The following is a 17,719-nucleotide window of genomic DNA, read 5'->3' on the forward strand; positions in this document are numbered from 1 at the left end:
ACTAAGAATAACTCAATTCATATACAATCCAAGTCCTGAAGAGGATAAAAGCCCCCAAAGCAAACAATCAGCAATGAATGTTCATGCTTACAGAAGTCAAAGGTGTAGAGATTAGGTACGAGAATTCTCAAGAGGCATTTAGCTGGTTAGATTCCATCTTGTATATTGTGTTCAATATTAGCTGCTGAGGGAGAAAAGGTTCAAGCATTGAAGACAGTGGAGCAAGAAGTCCAAGGTTGATGACAGCTGACAGGAATACTGGACTTTGTCTTCTCATCCCAGATAGAAATGTTAAAAAGAGAAATGAATAAACAAATCCAGTTGCGTTTCTTCATTCAACTCTGAAATTAAGAACACTCAATCTTCACCTTAACTTTATTTCTCCACATTTCTAGACAACCATGCCTGAAAAAATCAACGATTAGTGTTGAAAGTTTCCAATAACACAGCATCTATCAATCATATGACAAAAGAGAATATCAAGATTTCTTTATGTAGGTGAGAAAATGTTTCCTATTTCACGTGTCCAGGGCCTCTCCAAATTTAAGATTGTAGCTTCTGATTCTGGATTGTAAAGAAATATGTCTTTACAAACAACTGAGTGAACACCACACTAATGAACCAAACCTCTAAAACAGATTAAAAACTTCAAGAATGTAATTCTGAAAATACAAGGAAGTCAGGTGTAAAAGAAACACTTACTCTCCAGTGTACCCTTTGGATGTTGAATGAAAAGAGACTAATTCCACTGTATTGAAGTACTCTGCACCCATCTCGTACAGTACTTTTTTGAATGAGTGAAACTTACACCCTTCTGCATATATATTTTCCTGATAGACCTAGAATAGTAAAAATACAACATACAATTTCACTGTTGAACACTGAGAATATGCCTGACTCTCAAAATTAAAATGCTGCTTTTAGATTATTAGATACATTTCATAAGTAAACCTCACCTCATCAGCCAGAAGGAAGAGTTTTTGTTCATATGCAAAATGAATTACATCCTCAATACATTTTCTGCTTTGAACTTGGGCTGCATATTTATTTGGGGGAAAAAAGTTGTTGTTGAAAAAGACAATTACTTTTGAACAACTCAAAAACAATTCAATAAGCCTCCTGACACCCTTTTGCCAAGTCCATCTGTTAGAGTGGACCCCTGGCTGTTTGAAAACAAACATAAATACAGAGGCACAAACAAACTTTGAATCACTTTGCCAAACATGAGAACTCCTTTACTGCAAGAAGCACTGCAACGAACAGATTGTCCAGGTATCAAGAGAGTCTCTGAGGCTTACAAATCATGCCTTTTTTTTTATCCCTTCAGATTCTGAGGTTTCTGAAAAACGTGAATAGATTGCTCCATACAAGTACTATACATATCCCTTAAAATTCTCTCAGGATTTGTTCATCAGGGTCATCTCCCTTACCCAAATAATTAATGATTTTTTTACTACCTTACTAAATAAGGAGGCTGTTATCAGATCTGGCTGATAACAGAGTAAAAGGAATGCAGCTATCTTAAAAAATGATGCCATCTTTTAAAAGGGACAAGACCACTAAAACTTATTCATCTGTATTACCTTGCTCTTTATGGGATCTTACTGTGCACAAATTAGTTCCACATTTCAGTATGCAGTTGATGTTGCAAAGAGCAGTGTACTAAATACCCACCTTTTCTTTCAGAAAGAATAGCCTGGACATAATAGTCAGAATGTGACCATGCTTTTCTTTAAGATTGGTATAAGGCATCAGGCACTCAGTTGAAATTGGGTGAGGATTCATGACAATTGGTCTTTAGTATGGCAGAGATAGAAAAATTGCAGGTCCACTCTTTGAGCCTGTTCCACTATCCAATACCAATGTAGCCAGTATGATTAATGCTGAACCTCTGTTTCAATGTTCCCGCTCCCTCTTCCCATACTTCATAATGCCTTTTAGGTCTAGAAATCCAGACCTCCTCCTTAAATATATTCAACATTTTGGCCTCTGTTTACAGTGTTCTGTAGAGATTTACATAGTTCACCACTGAGTAAAGAAATGTCTCCTATCAGTTCCCCTCCCAACCTCTGTGTATCTAGTCTGCTGAATCCGGTCAGAATTTTGGACATTTTAATTAGTTCTTTTTCTTCCATTCACTAGTGAATAATAATTGTTTCAATCTATATTAGGCTAGTCAAAACATCCCCGGAAATCTGGTGAATCTTTGCTGCATTCCCTCAAAGACTATACATTTGTTCTTCAATAATGAGATCAAATTACTCCTCGTCTCACTATGGACCCATAGAATTGTGATATGATACTCCAGAAATGGTCTCTCCATGACTCAGAGTTAAGAGAGAACATTTATCAAACACATAACACTATAGAAGTGCATCTAGTCCATATTGGCTCCCAGAGAAACAACTGTATTTGTCCTACATCCCCTCTCATCTAATTTGTCAATAAAGGAATGGACTCCTTTTGATTCTTTTTCTCACTGATTTACACCAAGGGATAATTTGCAAAGCCAATTAACCTACTGGTATAACTTTAGGATTTGGAGGGAAACAAAAGACTGAGGAAAACCCCCCCACATGATCATGGAAAAAAAATGGAGCCTAGTTCAACGTCAGATTGACCCATGCACCTGGAAGAGACCCCTTATTTAAAAAAAAACACAGTAACTCCCTCCATGAAACACAGAGGAACTTCAGAAAAATACAGATTATTATATAAAAAGATATGCAAGATCAATCTCAGTTACAGCAGTGTAGTCACTGATTGAAGGATAGAAGAATTCCCAATCTCTGTCTAAGCAGTTAACATCATTATCACTTATATGCATCCTCTAATTAACTAGAGCTGCAGTATTTTTATTGTCCAATGCAAACAGATGATTTCAAATGTCATCCAAATGCAAACTGCCAAGAGTTGAACTTTGAAATGACACTAATTATATGTGCTCTAGATCCAGAATGGACAAACTTCTTCAAGAAGTAAAAGTCCTGCAACTGAGATTACATGAATAAAAAGTGACCCACTTAAAACAAATGTAGAGATGCCTGCAATAAGACAGACTTTTTAAAATGTCATTATTATCAATGAAAACCCCCATAAACATGCATCCTATTTTAGCAATGGCTGAAGTACCAGTTGGGTTTCCTGGGTTAATAATGCAGAGAGCTCTTGGGTAGCAATATTCCCTGGCTTTGTTCAAGCTTCGCCTCAATTCACTTTTATCCAGAGCCCAGGCATTTTCTTCATCCAGATAATAGTTGACTTGGACAGCACCCAGCTCTGAGATGGCTGCAGAGTACAGAGGATATTGCGGGATTGGAATCATTATCCCAGTTCGCGTTCTGCCTTCTCCAGTCAAAAGCAGTTTCAACACAGACTGTTTTTAAAAAAAGGAGAGACACACCATTCAGAAAATCAAAAAGTAAACTTATTTATATATATATTATGTGTAGTTGACAAGTAGAAGATTTTCAAAATTAGTTTATTTAATTTAACTGTGGAAGTCTAGTCTAGTCCTTCAGTTACTGAGTAAAAGACCTGGTCACTGAATGGCTGACATACATACCATTATTCCATCACTTGCTCCAGTGGTAATGTAAATATTATTTGGATCAACAGGAACTCCTCCATCTCTTGACTCCACATATTTTGCAACATCTTGTCGTATACAATACAGACCCTGGCTTGCACTGTAGGAACCTGAAATTGTTTTTAAAAATAATTTATTAAAACTTCGATGGATAACATTTTTAAGGAAACTGTGGCCCAGGAGCATATCTATTCTCCCTTGCATATAGCTCAAGTACAAGCAACATTTAAGACATTTTCAACTTCCAGTAGCAGCTTGGTTTTGAACAGAAAGTATCTTAGAACACAGAATGTTACAGCCCAGTGCAGACCTTTTGGCCCACAATGTTCTGCTGACCTATATAAACCTACTCCACAACCATCTAATCCTTCCCTTCGTCAAACTCATAACCCTCTATTTTTGTTGCATTCATGTGCTTAGAGTCTTTTAAATATCCCTATTATACCAGTCTCCACCACCACCTTCTGCAAGGAATTCCACGCATCCACCGCTCTCTGTAAAAAAAAAAAGACGTAACTCATGTCTCCCCTGAACTTTCTGCCACTCACCTTAAACAGATGTCAATACACAATAGGTGCAGGAGTAGACCATTTGGCCCTTCAAGCCAGCACCACCATTCACTGTGATCATGGCTGATCATCCACAATCAGTACCCCGTTCCTGCCTTCTCCCCATATACCTTGACTCCGCTCATCTTTAATAGCTCTATCTCTTTCTTGAAAGCATCCAGAGAATTGGCCTCCACTGCCTTCTGAGACAGAGCATTCCACAGATCCACAACTCTCTGAGTGAAAGTTTTTCCTCAACTCCATTCTATATGGCCTACACTTTATTCTAGTATTTACTACTGTCAACCCAGGAAAATGGTATTGGCTGTCCACAATCCAATATGGCCTGATTTCCTGTGGCCTTTTCAAAGGTTAATTGAAAGCTGGTATCAGAGAACAGCAAGTGCTTATTTATTATGCTATTATCAGAACTGATTTTATCAAGGAGCCAGAAGCTCAAAAAAAAATCTGTTTAATTGTCCATTCCAAAATAGCTTGGCTGGAGACCCCAAGTGCCAATTTGTCAATTCACTCACTTAGGAGAGGTTGTCAAAGTCTGGGTTAATGATTTCTAAGTAATGGTCATCTACAGGAATCATCCATCAATCTTTCAGCATTTTTACTTTTGGGTTATATTTTAATTAATAATTTGTTCTATAAAACAAAGTATTCTTCCACACAAACTAAAGGGTACCAATATCTGACCAATACAAAAACGCAAGAATTCATACAATTCAGAAAAATACATCCTGGTTTATTAAGCTCGAGTAGCACATACTGTGATCTGGACGCTACATTATTACAATTGTTCCTCCTTTCATCAGTAGGACTTTTTCATAAATTTTCACTACCAATTTGCCATAGAACTTCATACTCATTACTCACCAATGACCTTGAGACATCACTTGCCTAAGAGTGAATACAGTAGCACAAATAGGGATGAAATAAATGTACCAAGGCTATGTCCTCCACAATCCTGAAGGATGCGCTGGGCTCTCTCTTTTGCATCAGCAGGAAAATCAGGGCTCCCAATCAGTTCAGGATATATACAAAGAGCAACGACCTGAATAGGGTAGGAAACGTAACCGATCATTTAAATGGATTTTCTGTTAGTCACTTTCTTTCTTCCAAAAACATTAAAAAGCAACCATTTTTTCAAAATGATGGCAGCAGTAATTGCTCATTTCTTGTGAAAACTTTACAGGAATTGCCAAACAAAATAGAAAATGATTAATTGAGCAAAAAAAATCCTTGATTTCCTGTGCGACATCCAAAGCCATTAAAGCCTTTTTTTTTTAACCTGATACAAGATGCTTTTGGTATTTCTTAAATTCTAGTTTAATCAGAATACCAAACAATTTTTTTTTCTGACATGCTTAAGCTGGTTATTTCTGGTTCATTCCAGGAATTCTATAACTGTTAATTTTGTCATTAAGCTGAGTTTTGATGGCACTGTTTGCCTAGTTATTTGAAGCGCTTGAATTGTTTTCCCAAGTTCAACATGCTGAAGAAGAATATTTTCAATCAGGCTCGTGAAATTCCTCTAAATATCCTTTGCTTAAGACAGTCTTCTCTATTCAATAATGTGGCCACACCGACTTTTTTTTTTACATTGGTGCGTGATAGAAGAAAATTAAGAAAACCAGAAACCACGAGGAAGACAGAAATGCGCTTACTTTTTTAGGCAGGAGGTTGATAATTAATAGCACTGCAAGGAGGAGTTGGGCAATTTAAAATAACAAAACAAAAATATTAGAAATTCTCCACATCACACAAGTGAAAATAACAAAACAAAAATATTAGAAATTCTCCACATCACACAAGTGAAAAAAGTCTCTCATTGTAATAGGACTCTGTAGAAATTAACATTCTACTTGAAGACAAGATAATTTCCTTTCAGAAAGCTTGATGGTGATGTTCGCACCTACCTGTCTAAGAAATGTGATTGGTTGCTGTCCCATCGCATGAGCATCACCAATATTAGCTTTGATTATTTCTGTGAAGGGTTTCTGTGCTCCCTGGTTGAAAGTAAAACAGAAGAATTTAATTATACTCAAGTGCTTGCCTCTATCTAACTGGTATTCAGTTAATAACTGTTAATATTACCCTAGTAGAAACAATCCACAGCAAACATACCCGTTTAATTTAGACATACAGCAATGGTTATAGGCCCTTTCTGCCCGTGCCGCCCAATTACACCCTATTGACTTACAAACCCTGGCACATTTTGAACATGGGAGTAAATTGAAGTACCCAGAGGAAACCCACGCAGTCACGGAGAGAACCTTCAAACTCCTTACAAGCAGTGCTGGATTTGAACTCTAGCCCCGATCACTGATGCTGTAACAGTGTGGCACTAACTGATACGCTAACCATGCCACCCGAAGTAAACATTTTTTTAAATAAACATTTTTTTTTGTCAATTGATCCAATCCGTTTAAAGGCACAGCCTCAAATCTCGTAAATATATTATTGTATCTCATAACATCTACAGAGACAATGAAAGTAGCCATTGAACTAATTCCAAACGAATCAAAAGAAGAAATTGAATGAGTAGATTGTGGAAAAGAAAATTAAATTCTCTTTCCAATAGTTACCATTTACAAACCAACATTAAGCATTTTCTTCATGCCTGCACAAAATTAGCAACACACACTGGTCTTTTGCCAAGGACCCCAACTGAATATTTCCCACAGAACTTTTAGTTCATGAAGGAGGTACTGCATCCTGCATGAAAGCGTGACCTGCTGAGTTTCTCCAGAACTTTTGTGATGCTAATATCTGCCCATGATCTCTTGCCTGTTGGCCTGTACTCCACCCCCTGCCCCTCTTCTCACTGTTTTTTTGGGGTACCTGCCTGCTTTTTGCTCATACCTTGAAGGGCTCGGGCTGTTTACCATAAACAATGCTGCAATACCTGCTATGTTTTTCCAGCTCTTTTGTGTATTAAACTGCATTGCAATTCTAGTTTTCCTCTGGTCCCACAGAAACCATTGTTTCACTATTTTTATTGAGTTTAACATAAAAATCCTACATATATAGTCCTTAATAACCAAATAACTGGCCATTTTTTAATCCATATGTATAAGTAAAACATTAGAATATCCCATGAACTAAACAAAGGGTACTTTTAATTTATTGAAATTATCTAGGACAAGCATATTTAACAAGTTAAACAAAAAAAAAACCTAAAACTAAATCTATTCTATCCCCTCCCTCCAATCAAGGTTACTTTGTAGAAAAGGATGTAAAGATATGGATCAAATAGCGACCTTCAGACACTAGACAGAGAATCACTAGTGCATCCAAACTTCTTATATCTTCCAATCATGACAGTATTCTATGAATGGGCCCCTAAAATTGGAACTTTCTTTCTTTAGTGTTGTATCTTATTTTCTCCAAGCTTAAATAGAACTTACATTAGGTAACCACTGTATATGGGTAGGTGAAGAGTCATCTTTCCATTACATTAAAATGGCTCATCTGGCTATCAACATGATAAAAGCTAAAACTTTCTCCTGGGTTGAAGATAGAGATCTATCCACGTCGCAAGAAAAAACAAATAAGGCAATTAAAGGGCATGGTTCTATTTTTATCAGATTCCTATGCTCTCCCATTAAGCTTATTATTTCCCATCTTTTATTCCCTTGAGTTTAGGCTAAGTTACGTAGCACATGCCCATCCTATTCCAACAACCACTCTTCCACAAGTCTCTGCTCACACACATACAATGGTCACTGGTCCACTTATTTTCTTAAACTTTAAAATTGTAATCCTTGTATTCAAATTCCTCATGATTTGTATTTTCCTCCTATCTATCTATTACTTTCCCAAAGCCCAAAATATTGGTAATGTATCTTTATCTTTGCTATATAAAGGACACTGACCAGCTGAGTTTCTCCACCGTTGTGTTTTTACTTCAACCACAGTGTCTGCAGACTTTAATGTTTTACTTTTCTCCAATCTTGCCTTCTGGCAAAGAAAGCACATTTAAATTTAATTACTCTAAACCTTTGGCGGCCAAACCGTGGCTCGAGCCACTTGTGTCTCTTTGACACATAACGTCCGGCTCACTGAAATATGGTGGGTTGAGATGGGAATTGTACGAGCTGATGCTCAGAACGGTAGTTTTTGTGGCCGTGGCTTGCGAGAGGTGGAGGATGATCCTCTTTCAGGCACTTCATGGTGTCCAGAGGCTTGGGTGGGGAGGAGTCTCAGCTGCTTGTTGTCTGCGAGATGAAGGTAAAGCCTTCACAGGGCACCATGGCTCTTTGGAGCTAGTGGCCCTGCCTGCAGCCAGCTGCCCAAAGAAGAGGTAGGGAGATGGTGGCCCACATGGGGAAACTGGAGGAAATGCCATTGCTCCCGCAATCACCCCGGGACACTGCAAATCCCTGCAACCAGACCAGGGTGTCCCGGGTCGGTCACAGCCCAGGCTGTGTAACAAGGAGAGGGAAAAGGGTCCGGGCATCAGAGTAATGGCCCCTCCAGAGCAACAGGATGAGCAGTGCATGCTGGAGTTGAGGTCTCATCACTCGGGCCGGGCCACACCATAGCAGAGCCCCGCCAATGTGGGACATGCAGTAAGAGGGTCAGTCAAAGCTAAAGGTCCTCCGCAGGGAGTGGCCACAGAGGTCGGGAAGCCGGAACTGGGCTAGGAGAGTTCAGAGGCAGGATATCTGTCCAAAGCAGGCACTCTGGCAGTGGGGGGGGGGGGGGGGGGGGGAAAGCAAGGTGATGAAAAGAAGAGGCTAGAGGGTCCCAATCAGGAACCTCATCCAATTCAGGACAGAGCTGGAGCTGGCAGCAGGAGTGAAGGTTCTGTCAGTGGTCATGGACAAGTCCTGGCCTAACCAGATGGAGAGTCAGCACCAGGAAGCGCAAATGTTAGACTGCTCCATATCATTGCTTCCACCCCCAACAGCCACTCCTTTCATCCTGCCAGTAACTGGGAAGAGGGGAGCGGAGGGTGGGACAAGAAGAGTAGAACTGTGGGCCTTCTGGCCTCCCCCTGCTGCAGGAGACAGCTTTGCATCGGGTCACTTCCTTATCATGCACTTAGCTATGGACGCTCCAATGATGCGGGTGTCTGCAGAGACCAGTTTCAGCAGCGTTCCCGAAGAGAACACATCAGAAACAGGAGCAGGAGTTGTCCATCAGGCCTGTAGCATCTGCTCCCACATTCGGTGAGATCACAGCTGATCTGGCTGTGGACCCAGCTCCCCTTAACCCTTAAATTCACCTATGATGCAATCATCTATCTTGCTGTATCTTAACTACATTTAATGAGGCAGCCTCTACTGCTTCCTTGAGCAGAGATATGATAATGTATATGTGTATGTTTTTATTATTAAAATACAAATTAGCAGTTTATAACTGCATACACAAATAAATATAATTACATACATGTATTTCTTAATATTTATTTAAAATGTTTTTAAAATATGCATGCAAGAGCAAAAACATGTATGTAATATTTTTTCATGTCTTGTGGCTCTCCAACATCTGAAGTTTATCATATGTGGCTCTTATGTGAAGCAAGTTTGGCCACCCCTGTTCTAAAAACAGGAACATATCAAGTTACATTAATAAACACAATAAAATGTACCAGAGGAAGAGGGAGAAGATATCTTGTAAGGATCAATTTATTGGTTTTTCCAAATAACTGAGAAGGGTGACAAGAATAAACCACAAACTCATTAATAAACTAATAGTCTGAGTAAGAGGGAAGACAAAGACAGAATCATACATCTTGATGAAATTTGTATTAAATATTAATGTGTTTTAAGAAATGTGTAATAGTTTTAACAAATCAATCATGATGTATTAACTTGTTTTTAGCTATTATGGGACCTGCATAAATATTAAAAACTGCATTCAAGGTCTTGAGATATCAGTGAGAGACTTTATTCATAAATATTATTGGAAATTACCCAAAATACAAATATTAAAAGAAAAATGGCTACTTTAAAATTAAGAACAACATGATTTCATACCAATAGTTCTGATAGGGAATGCAGTGACCTACTGCAGAGTAGATAAAATTTTGCAAGATTATTGCTAGATTAAGAAATTTAGATTGCACAACTATCATGGGCTAAATGATCAACCTTTAGCATTATTTTCAATAAATTAGCTAAACTTAATCACATGGCAGACTATGTGATTAAATTGCAGACTTCTTTCATGCCTTCAATTCTCTGTTGCAATACTACAATCATCAAAAGTTCAAAACTTTGTTCATTTATTCATTTGCCTCACAAATGTCAAAACCAAAGTTCTCTTGAAAATACAAAAATTAACAAAAAAAGGACATTTTTTTTTTATGATTTGAACCATGGCCAAGAATTTTTTTTAAAACACCAGTATGGCTTTACATAAGTTAACATACAAAACATTTAATGAGAAACTAATATGAGTCAGCCAGCAGTGAGTTGGAAAGCATAGGAGGCTGAGGGTGACCTTACATTAAAGCATTATATTTTAGTCACATTCTTTGAAAACATTTTAACCGTCACAGCATCTGCAGGTTCCTCCCCCTCCGGGGAGCCACCTGAAAGACAAACAATAAAATTATACATTGTGGTGGTCTGCTGCCGCAGCGATCAAAAGGCACTCCGGGTGGCAAGTGCACCTAAAAGCCAGCAGACTGCACAGCGGCACTGGCCCTAGAAAGTGAATCGGCGAACAGCAAGGGCAGCTTAAGGGCCAGCAACTCCAAAATGGCGCTGGCACCGCTGCACAGCTAACAGACAGGGACAGTGCATGGGGAAAAAGGGATTTTCATGCAACAGGGTACCAGGGCACGGGAAACCCGCTTTGTTATGCTGGTCATTGCGTCAGTAAAAAGCGGGAATGCGAGAGGTATAAAAGTTGGGCCTGAGCTCCCAATAAAAGAGAGCTTAACCTGACTGCACTCGCACGTGTCTTTCTTTCAAGTAGCGCGCGGCTACGACATAATTAATCTACCCCACCCAAGTTTACAGACAAAGCCTCTGACAGGGGCGATCTTACGAAGCAGGTATAACAGAGACACTTTTAGATTGTCACCACAGCCATGAATGGCATCAACCAGCTCTTCATCCTGGGCGATGTCATTGCTGTTTCACACAAATTTATTCAAACAGCAGCTACGAGCAAAGTACAACCAAGTCTGAATATTTGTTACTTCAGGGAATACTTACTTTTACAATTTTAAACATTTTTTTAACCTATTATTCTTACTAATTGTTAAATGTATTTTCCTCTTTTTGGCAGTTGCTCAAGGCTGTCGGTTGCTTGAATTCCAGATACCAGGGGTTTATTGTATATGGAATGAGCTTCCAGAGGAAGCAGTAGAGATGGGTACAATTGCAAAATTTACAAGATATTCAGACAGGGTACATGCATCAGTTTGGGAGGGGCATGGGCTGAATGCAGAGATATGGAGGGAGGCAAAATAGATGAGCTCAGTTTGGTTAGCAGGGAGGTTGGGCCCATTTCTGCAAATTGGCTGGTTACAAATAACTGGCATTTTACCAAAAAATTACAACACAACAAAGGACAAAGAGAGACATAATTTACATACGAAACTCCAGAGACCAGAACTAGGAAAGTTTCGATTTTGCCAACAAAAACAAAAAAGCCTACAGCAAAGCAAGAGAAATATATAGGAATGTCAGGACTGAGCAGTGCAGTGTGCAAAACTTGCATGAGGTTAAGTCAAGGATAGAGGTGGAGAATTTACATTGTGACAAAGCATCAGATAAATATAGCATTCAAACAAAGCACAGAATGATTGTTAATCTCCGAACAAACCATTTAAAAGATTGAAACTTGAGAATATCAGGAAATGATTGCAGTTAAGAGGAACCATGACAGGAAACACATTGCTCAGTTAAATCAGGGTGGCTCCAAAAAAAAGGATCATGGAGTTGTGTAGAAAAATTAAGAAAGAACATTGCCAGTTCAATGACAGCATAATTTAATCTGCTTCAAGGGGAAGAAACTATATGAAAATTTCAAAATTATTTGTGTTTTGAGTATATAGGAGAGGAATGCAAGATTTGCTAAGCAAAAGTATTTAAAATGATTAGCACACTGGAATATTACAAGAGCTGTTGGAAGATTTGACCATGATGAGACACATAGATTCAGTCCAGCAACTCATATGCCAGGCCTACTCATGACTGCACAAAGCATATTTGAGGCTGCAAAGATGAGAGAAAATGGGAAAATTGAAGAGGATCAGATTATCAAACAGTGAGAACCAGAATTAGAATTTATTGACATGAGCAAGTCACAAAATTCATTGTTTTTTTAGCAGCACCCAATAATGCAAACATTCATGGAAGCACCCTTACAAAAATAGTGCACGAAAAGTCAAAGTAAGGCATTATAAGGTTTATTGATCATTCAGAAATGTGACAACAGCGAGCAAGAAGTTGTCCTTGTGCCTGCTGAGTGCTCATCTTCACGCTCCTGCACAAGATGACAACATTTACAGAGTGCTCAAATGATGTAGTGCAAAATATGGACCTGGGAAATCAGCAACATTGATCTTTAAATATTTTATGTGGTACTTAAGCATTGATTGACTTGCTTGAATAGCAAGCAAAATATTTGTTTTTTTCCCTGGATATCAGTACATGACAATAAACAGTACAGTTCAGGTAAGAGAGGATTCTGCAGGTAAAAATTAAAACATCAGAGGTTACTAGTGGTAGGAGAAGGCATCACAAAAAAAGAAATGAAAAAAAAAGGGTGGGGAAAAAAACATTAAAGTCAAAATAAAAGAGAGATTGCATAGTAATGACATTGCTAAGAAACTGAATAATTTGATGACTAGTCTTATCGACATTAATGGGAAGGAAAATATCTGGTTTTTGAAATATGCATTATAAAGCAAAGAGATTTCACTCTATCTGAATTATGTACACCCTAACTTGATGTAACAGAGACCAAAATCTCAATGGTACTTCACAATTTCCTTAGAAGGATTTAACTGATGATACATAAACTCTGGGATGGGAAAAGATTGCCCATCAATAAGAGGGAACAGCAGAGCAACGAGGAAGCTGATGCAGAACCAGGAGGAGAGAATAGAGTAATAACCGCAACATCAACAAGGTTCCAGCACTCAGAATGACAACACAAACTGTCTTGCAAATTTCACTGGATACTCAATTGGATCTGCTTTTATAGTGATGTCATAGTAAGATATCTTCCAAAAGAATCCATTTTTAAAAAAAAGTAGCTACCATTTGCTTCAGACAAGCATAGCCCACATGGTTAAATCTATTCTTTACATTAAAATGAGATAGAGAGATAAGGTTTCCTTTTTATTCAATTTTTGTGTTCTGTCAGCCAAACAAAGAGTTGCACGAGCATGGCCCTGTGCCCCTGATTTGGAAAATGTTAATGGCTAACAACAGTTGAAAATTGTTACTTTCTAACATCCACCAGGGTACTTAAGAAATGTTTTCAGTCTCGAGAAACCTAGTCAACACAACACAGAAGAAAATGCAGGAAACACATAGCAAATCAAGTAGCATCTGCAGAAAAAGAAACTCAAAGTTTCTGGTCGATGATTCTTCATTACAACTGTGAGAAAGAGAAAACAAGTTAGGATTAAGTGGTAGTGAGGGTGAGAGAAGGATCGAATGAATAATGGATAGCATGCAGCCAGGACAAGGTTCTCTGGTGATAAACTATTCGTGATGTCACCTGATTGATGATAGAGGGACAAAATAAAGCAGCATTTATCTTCCATTGTCTGTTTCAGATTTCCACCATCTGCAGTTATTTTTAATTTTCATTTTGATTTAATCCAATAAAATGTCAGAAAGTTGTGCGTTAAAATACTCCTTTAGTGTACTTGTGCTAGTCAAATTGTCTTGATTCAACTATTGGAAATTGAATAAAAAGTTCACTTATTAATCTTGCTTTATATTCAAGGATGATTAAAAAAAACAATTCAACCACATCTGAACTGCTCAAATCTTTCTGAAACAAGAATCTAAAACATGATATGATTGGCCCACAGATTAAGATTGGCTCATAGCCTTCTGTGAATTTATTTTTGAAAACTGAAAAGCCTTGTTTACTTGCAAAGAGGCCAAGTTACAAAAAGGAGCATTAGCAAAGGAATGCATTTTAAAATCAGAAAACTTTTTTTTTTATTGAAATGGTGCTAATTTACAACATATCCAATACAACTCTAATTATCCGAATGGTTGGGACCAGGCCTGTTTTGGATAAACGATATTTTCAGATTACTAGTCATTTTTAAAAAACAGCGCATTAGCAACAGCAAATCACTTCCAACAGTGTTTAAACAATACAAACAACAAGAGGCTTTTTAAAAATGAAATGTTTAATTCTCACTAAAAAACAGAAGCTTCACTTTCTGTTGCATGGGCAGCCATAAACTGTGGTAATATGATTATGTGCACTGGCTGGCCCACCCTCCGGGTGTTTTCCTGTCCTTGACTCTTCCCTCGTCCTGCCCATGTGACTCCGGGCCATAGAGGTCGAGTCTCCTCTCCTTCACGCTCTTTTCCTAGCCTGGACCCGGGCCAGCAGTCTCTAGTACAATAAAGTCTATCGTTCTCCAATGGAATCAAAATGGCGTCTCGGAGACATACACATATGTCGCATATATATTTTTAACCTGTAATGTCAATTGAGCTCCGAAAAAATTTCATGTAACTGAGGATTTCTGATTGTTTTGGATATCTTTATCTGAAATTTTTTGGAGGTGAAATGACATCATTTTGGCTTTGAAATTGTTGGATAAATGAGCATTTCTGATATGCTCAATTATCAAAAAAAAAAAAATTGGAACCGAACAGACATCATTTCTGGCTCCAAAAACAAAAATCGGATAACTGAGGATTTCAGATAATCGGAGTTGTACTGTGCAATATATTCATCTGACTGAAGGACAATTGAATTGAGATCTTGAGCATATTAAGTTTCTTTTTGCTGAAGGTCAGCGGCCAGGAAACAGATAAAGGTACATATTTTCAATGCTTTCATTGTGATTATCTATCAGCTTGTGGTCCTGCAAGGGTAGACTTAGAAGAGTAGCTTTATTGTATAGCTCTTTAGCCTTAATGCTTCATTAAAGGAATCAATAATGAATAAAACATGCACAAATGTCATCTGTGTATTTCATCATTTATCCAGTGAGCTGTAACAAGTACCCTGTATATTTTACCTTTATGTACATCTCGTACCTACACTTATTCTACACAAACATACATGAAAAAATGGGCCACTAAGCCTTGAAGTCAATAAAGTGTTGTCAAGCTCAGGCCCAAAGCACCTTTTAAACATATTTACCTCAGGTCTCACAGGATTGGCTGTGGCAGCAAACTCCTTGGGAGGACAAAAAATCCAGAACACCATCAGGGTGCAATGAAAGTTCTGTGAAGGTTCCAATTTTACTGGGATCTCTTTGTCCAGAAGGTCTTGATGAAATGCTGCAATTTGAGGTAAAGGACATCTACTGCCTCCAGGATGTCATGGATAAGTCATTTTGATATGACGTTGGCACAGGATGCTCTGGGACTTGCTGGAGAAGGGGAATGTGTCTCAACTCTGGCTATTCAAGGCGCAGCCACTCTTCACCCTTCCAACACAGGGAAGGGGTGATTATGGTGCACATGTTCAACCCACATGAGCCAGTCATGGACGTCCCAACCTTCCTGGCCAATTATGATGAGGGTACAGGGACCTGCGTGGACATCAAAGACATGTTTGGAATCTAGACCAGCAACACCAAATGAAGGTGAAGCTGAGACCATTGTTGACCATTAGGTTGGAACTGTGGGTAATTGGTCTACACTGAACAGCCCCAGGGTGTGTAGGAACTGCAACAAGCCTGGACGTATGGTAGCCCAATGCAGCGGTCATCTGTAAGAACTACAAGTAGGAAGGCTACCAGACAGTGCAGACAGCAAGTGCTCTACCTTGTGTGGAGAAGCAAGCCACCTCTACAGAGCCTGCCCAAAATGGTAGCTGCCTACACATAAGCAATAAAAAGTCAACACACCCTCAACCTCAACTGTGACAGAGATCCTAGTGGAGACTATGACCAAAGGAAGCAAGGAGACACCAAGCATGTCCACCTCCAACCCTGAAACCACAGCGACAAGACTGGAGGCCCATCCTTAGAAGGCAGAGTCGATGGAGGAGGGAGCTGCGGAGAAAAAAAATGAAGCAAAGAAAGAAAACCCAGAACAAAAATGTCAAGGTGCAAACAGAAGGTGGCAACCTCTTGCCATCCAAGGATGAAGCTAGCACGAATGCCAGACTAAGGTAGAAGAACAGCTAAGACCAAGAAAGGAGGAAAATAGGTTACGATGTATAGCACCCCGCCACCACCAGCTCCAGGACACCAGGAGCAGTGTAGAGGCAGACATGTAGAGCCCCAGGAGCTGGAGATGGAGCGGTGTCGTGGTCGTTGCCCCCCCCCCAGCTCTGGGAGTCCAGGAACAGTGCACAAGCCTTACCACTCCCAGTTGTTGGGAGACCAGGAGTGGTGCTGAAGGCACAGTGCACAGTGTCAACAGGCAGAGTCTCAAATGTACCTTGTTCTGGCTGATCAATCTGTATATTTCACCTGTGTTGAAGCAAAAAGCTGGCCCTCTTCCAGCAACTTCAACCATTGCTGGCAATGTTCCGTCCAGTCGTTCTGGCCGGGGGCTTCTCATGCATCTGTGATGCAGATGGACAATCCGGAGATGCCGACAGCAGACTGAACAGCTCCTCCAGGAGCCTGATGGCGAAAGAACACACAGCTGTACGATGCCTTCAGCAACCTTGCAGGTGGAGCCCATTTGGTCAAGATTGGATAGCTGGACCCAGTCTTTGATTAGACTTCGTTCCACGAACATCACACCGGTGTTCTTCTCTCATCACTGCCTCCTTCACCCCCTCCTGTCACCTACAAGAGGACTTGAAGACAGGCAGGGGAATGTGGAAGCTGAACATAAAGTTGCTGACCCTAGAGAATGTAGAGGAATTAAAGGAGAATGCTGGTCAGAGAAACTCTTCTTTGACTCCCCAGTAACCTGGTGGGAAGCGACCAATGAGAACTTCAAGAGGTCTTTATCCTCAAGGGTGCTTGGAGAGCAAGAGTTATAGAGAATGGAGCCAACTCCAGACTGACTTGCAGAAACTTCTGCAGTCGAGAAGGGTGGACGTGAGAGAGGTGAAGAGCTGGCAAGATGCACTACTTACCTCGTAGTCCTCCAAGATCACCTTATGATCCAGAGTCCAAACAGTGGAGCAGGATGAGACATGCTCATGCTTCTTCTAAAATATTCACAGAGGGAGCTCGAGAGGGAGCCACAGCCTTAAGCAAGAGGACGGCATACAGAGGATCAGCAGATACTTTTATGCTGAACTGCATGACACTAAGGCTACAGACGGAATGGCCTCCCAAAACTTCCCGTCCTCTCTCACAGAGGTCTTAAATGAAAGCAAGCAGGAGAGTCTGGACCAGCCAATTAGCCTGTGGGAGGTGACAGTCTCCATCTGTTCCTTTGGGTCGAGAAACACTCCTGTAAGCGACGGTTAACTAGTTGAGTTGTGC

General features: G+C 39.7%; 1 protein-coding gene across 6 annotated transcripts in view; it reads right to left on the reverse strand.

Annotated features, from left to right (window-relative positions):
• gpt2 (glutamic pyruvate transaminase (alanine aminotransferase) 2) overlaps positions 1-17,719 on the reverse strand; it is a 41,450-nt gene that overhangs the window by 7,694 nt on the left and 16,037 nt on the right. For 5 of the 6 annotated variants that reach the window (XM_069901683.1, XM_069901685.1, XM_069901684.1 and 2 more), the window contains 6 exons: positions 6,066-6,155; positions 5,092-5,200; positions 3,566-3,699; positions 3,133-3,376; positions 957-1,036; positions 703-839 (listed from right to left, as the gene is read on the reverse strand). In XM_069901683.1, the coding sequence (XP_069757784.1) occupies positions 703-839; positions 957-1,036; positions 3,133-3,376; positions 3,566-3,699; positions 5,092-5,200; positions 6,066-6,098 (737 nt within the window). In that variant the 5' untranslated portion in view covers positions 6,099-6,155. Of the gene's footprint in view, positions 1-702; positions 840-956; positions 1,037-3,132; positions 3,377-3,565; positions 3,700-5,091; positions 5,201-6,065; positions 6,156-8,024; positions 8,110-17,719 lie in introns of all 6 variants that reach the window. The other variant, XM_069901686.1, reaches the window with a different exon arrangement.

This window comes from Narcine bancroftii, chromosome 10 (genome assembly GCF_036971445.1).
Source record: "Narcine bancroftii isolate sNarBan1 chromosome 10, sNarBan1.hap1, whole genome shotgun sequence".
NCBI lineage: Eukaryota > Metazoa > Chordata > Chondrichthyes > Torpediniformes > Narcinidae > Narcine > Narcine bancroftii.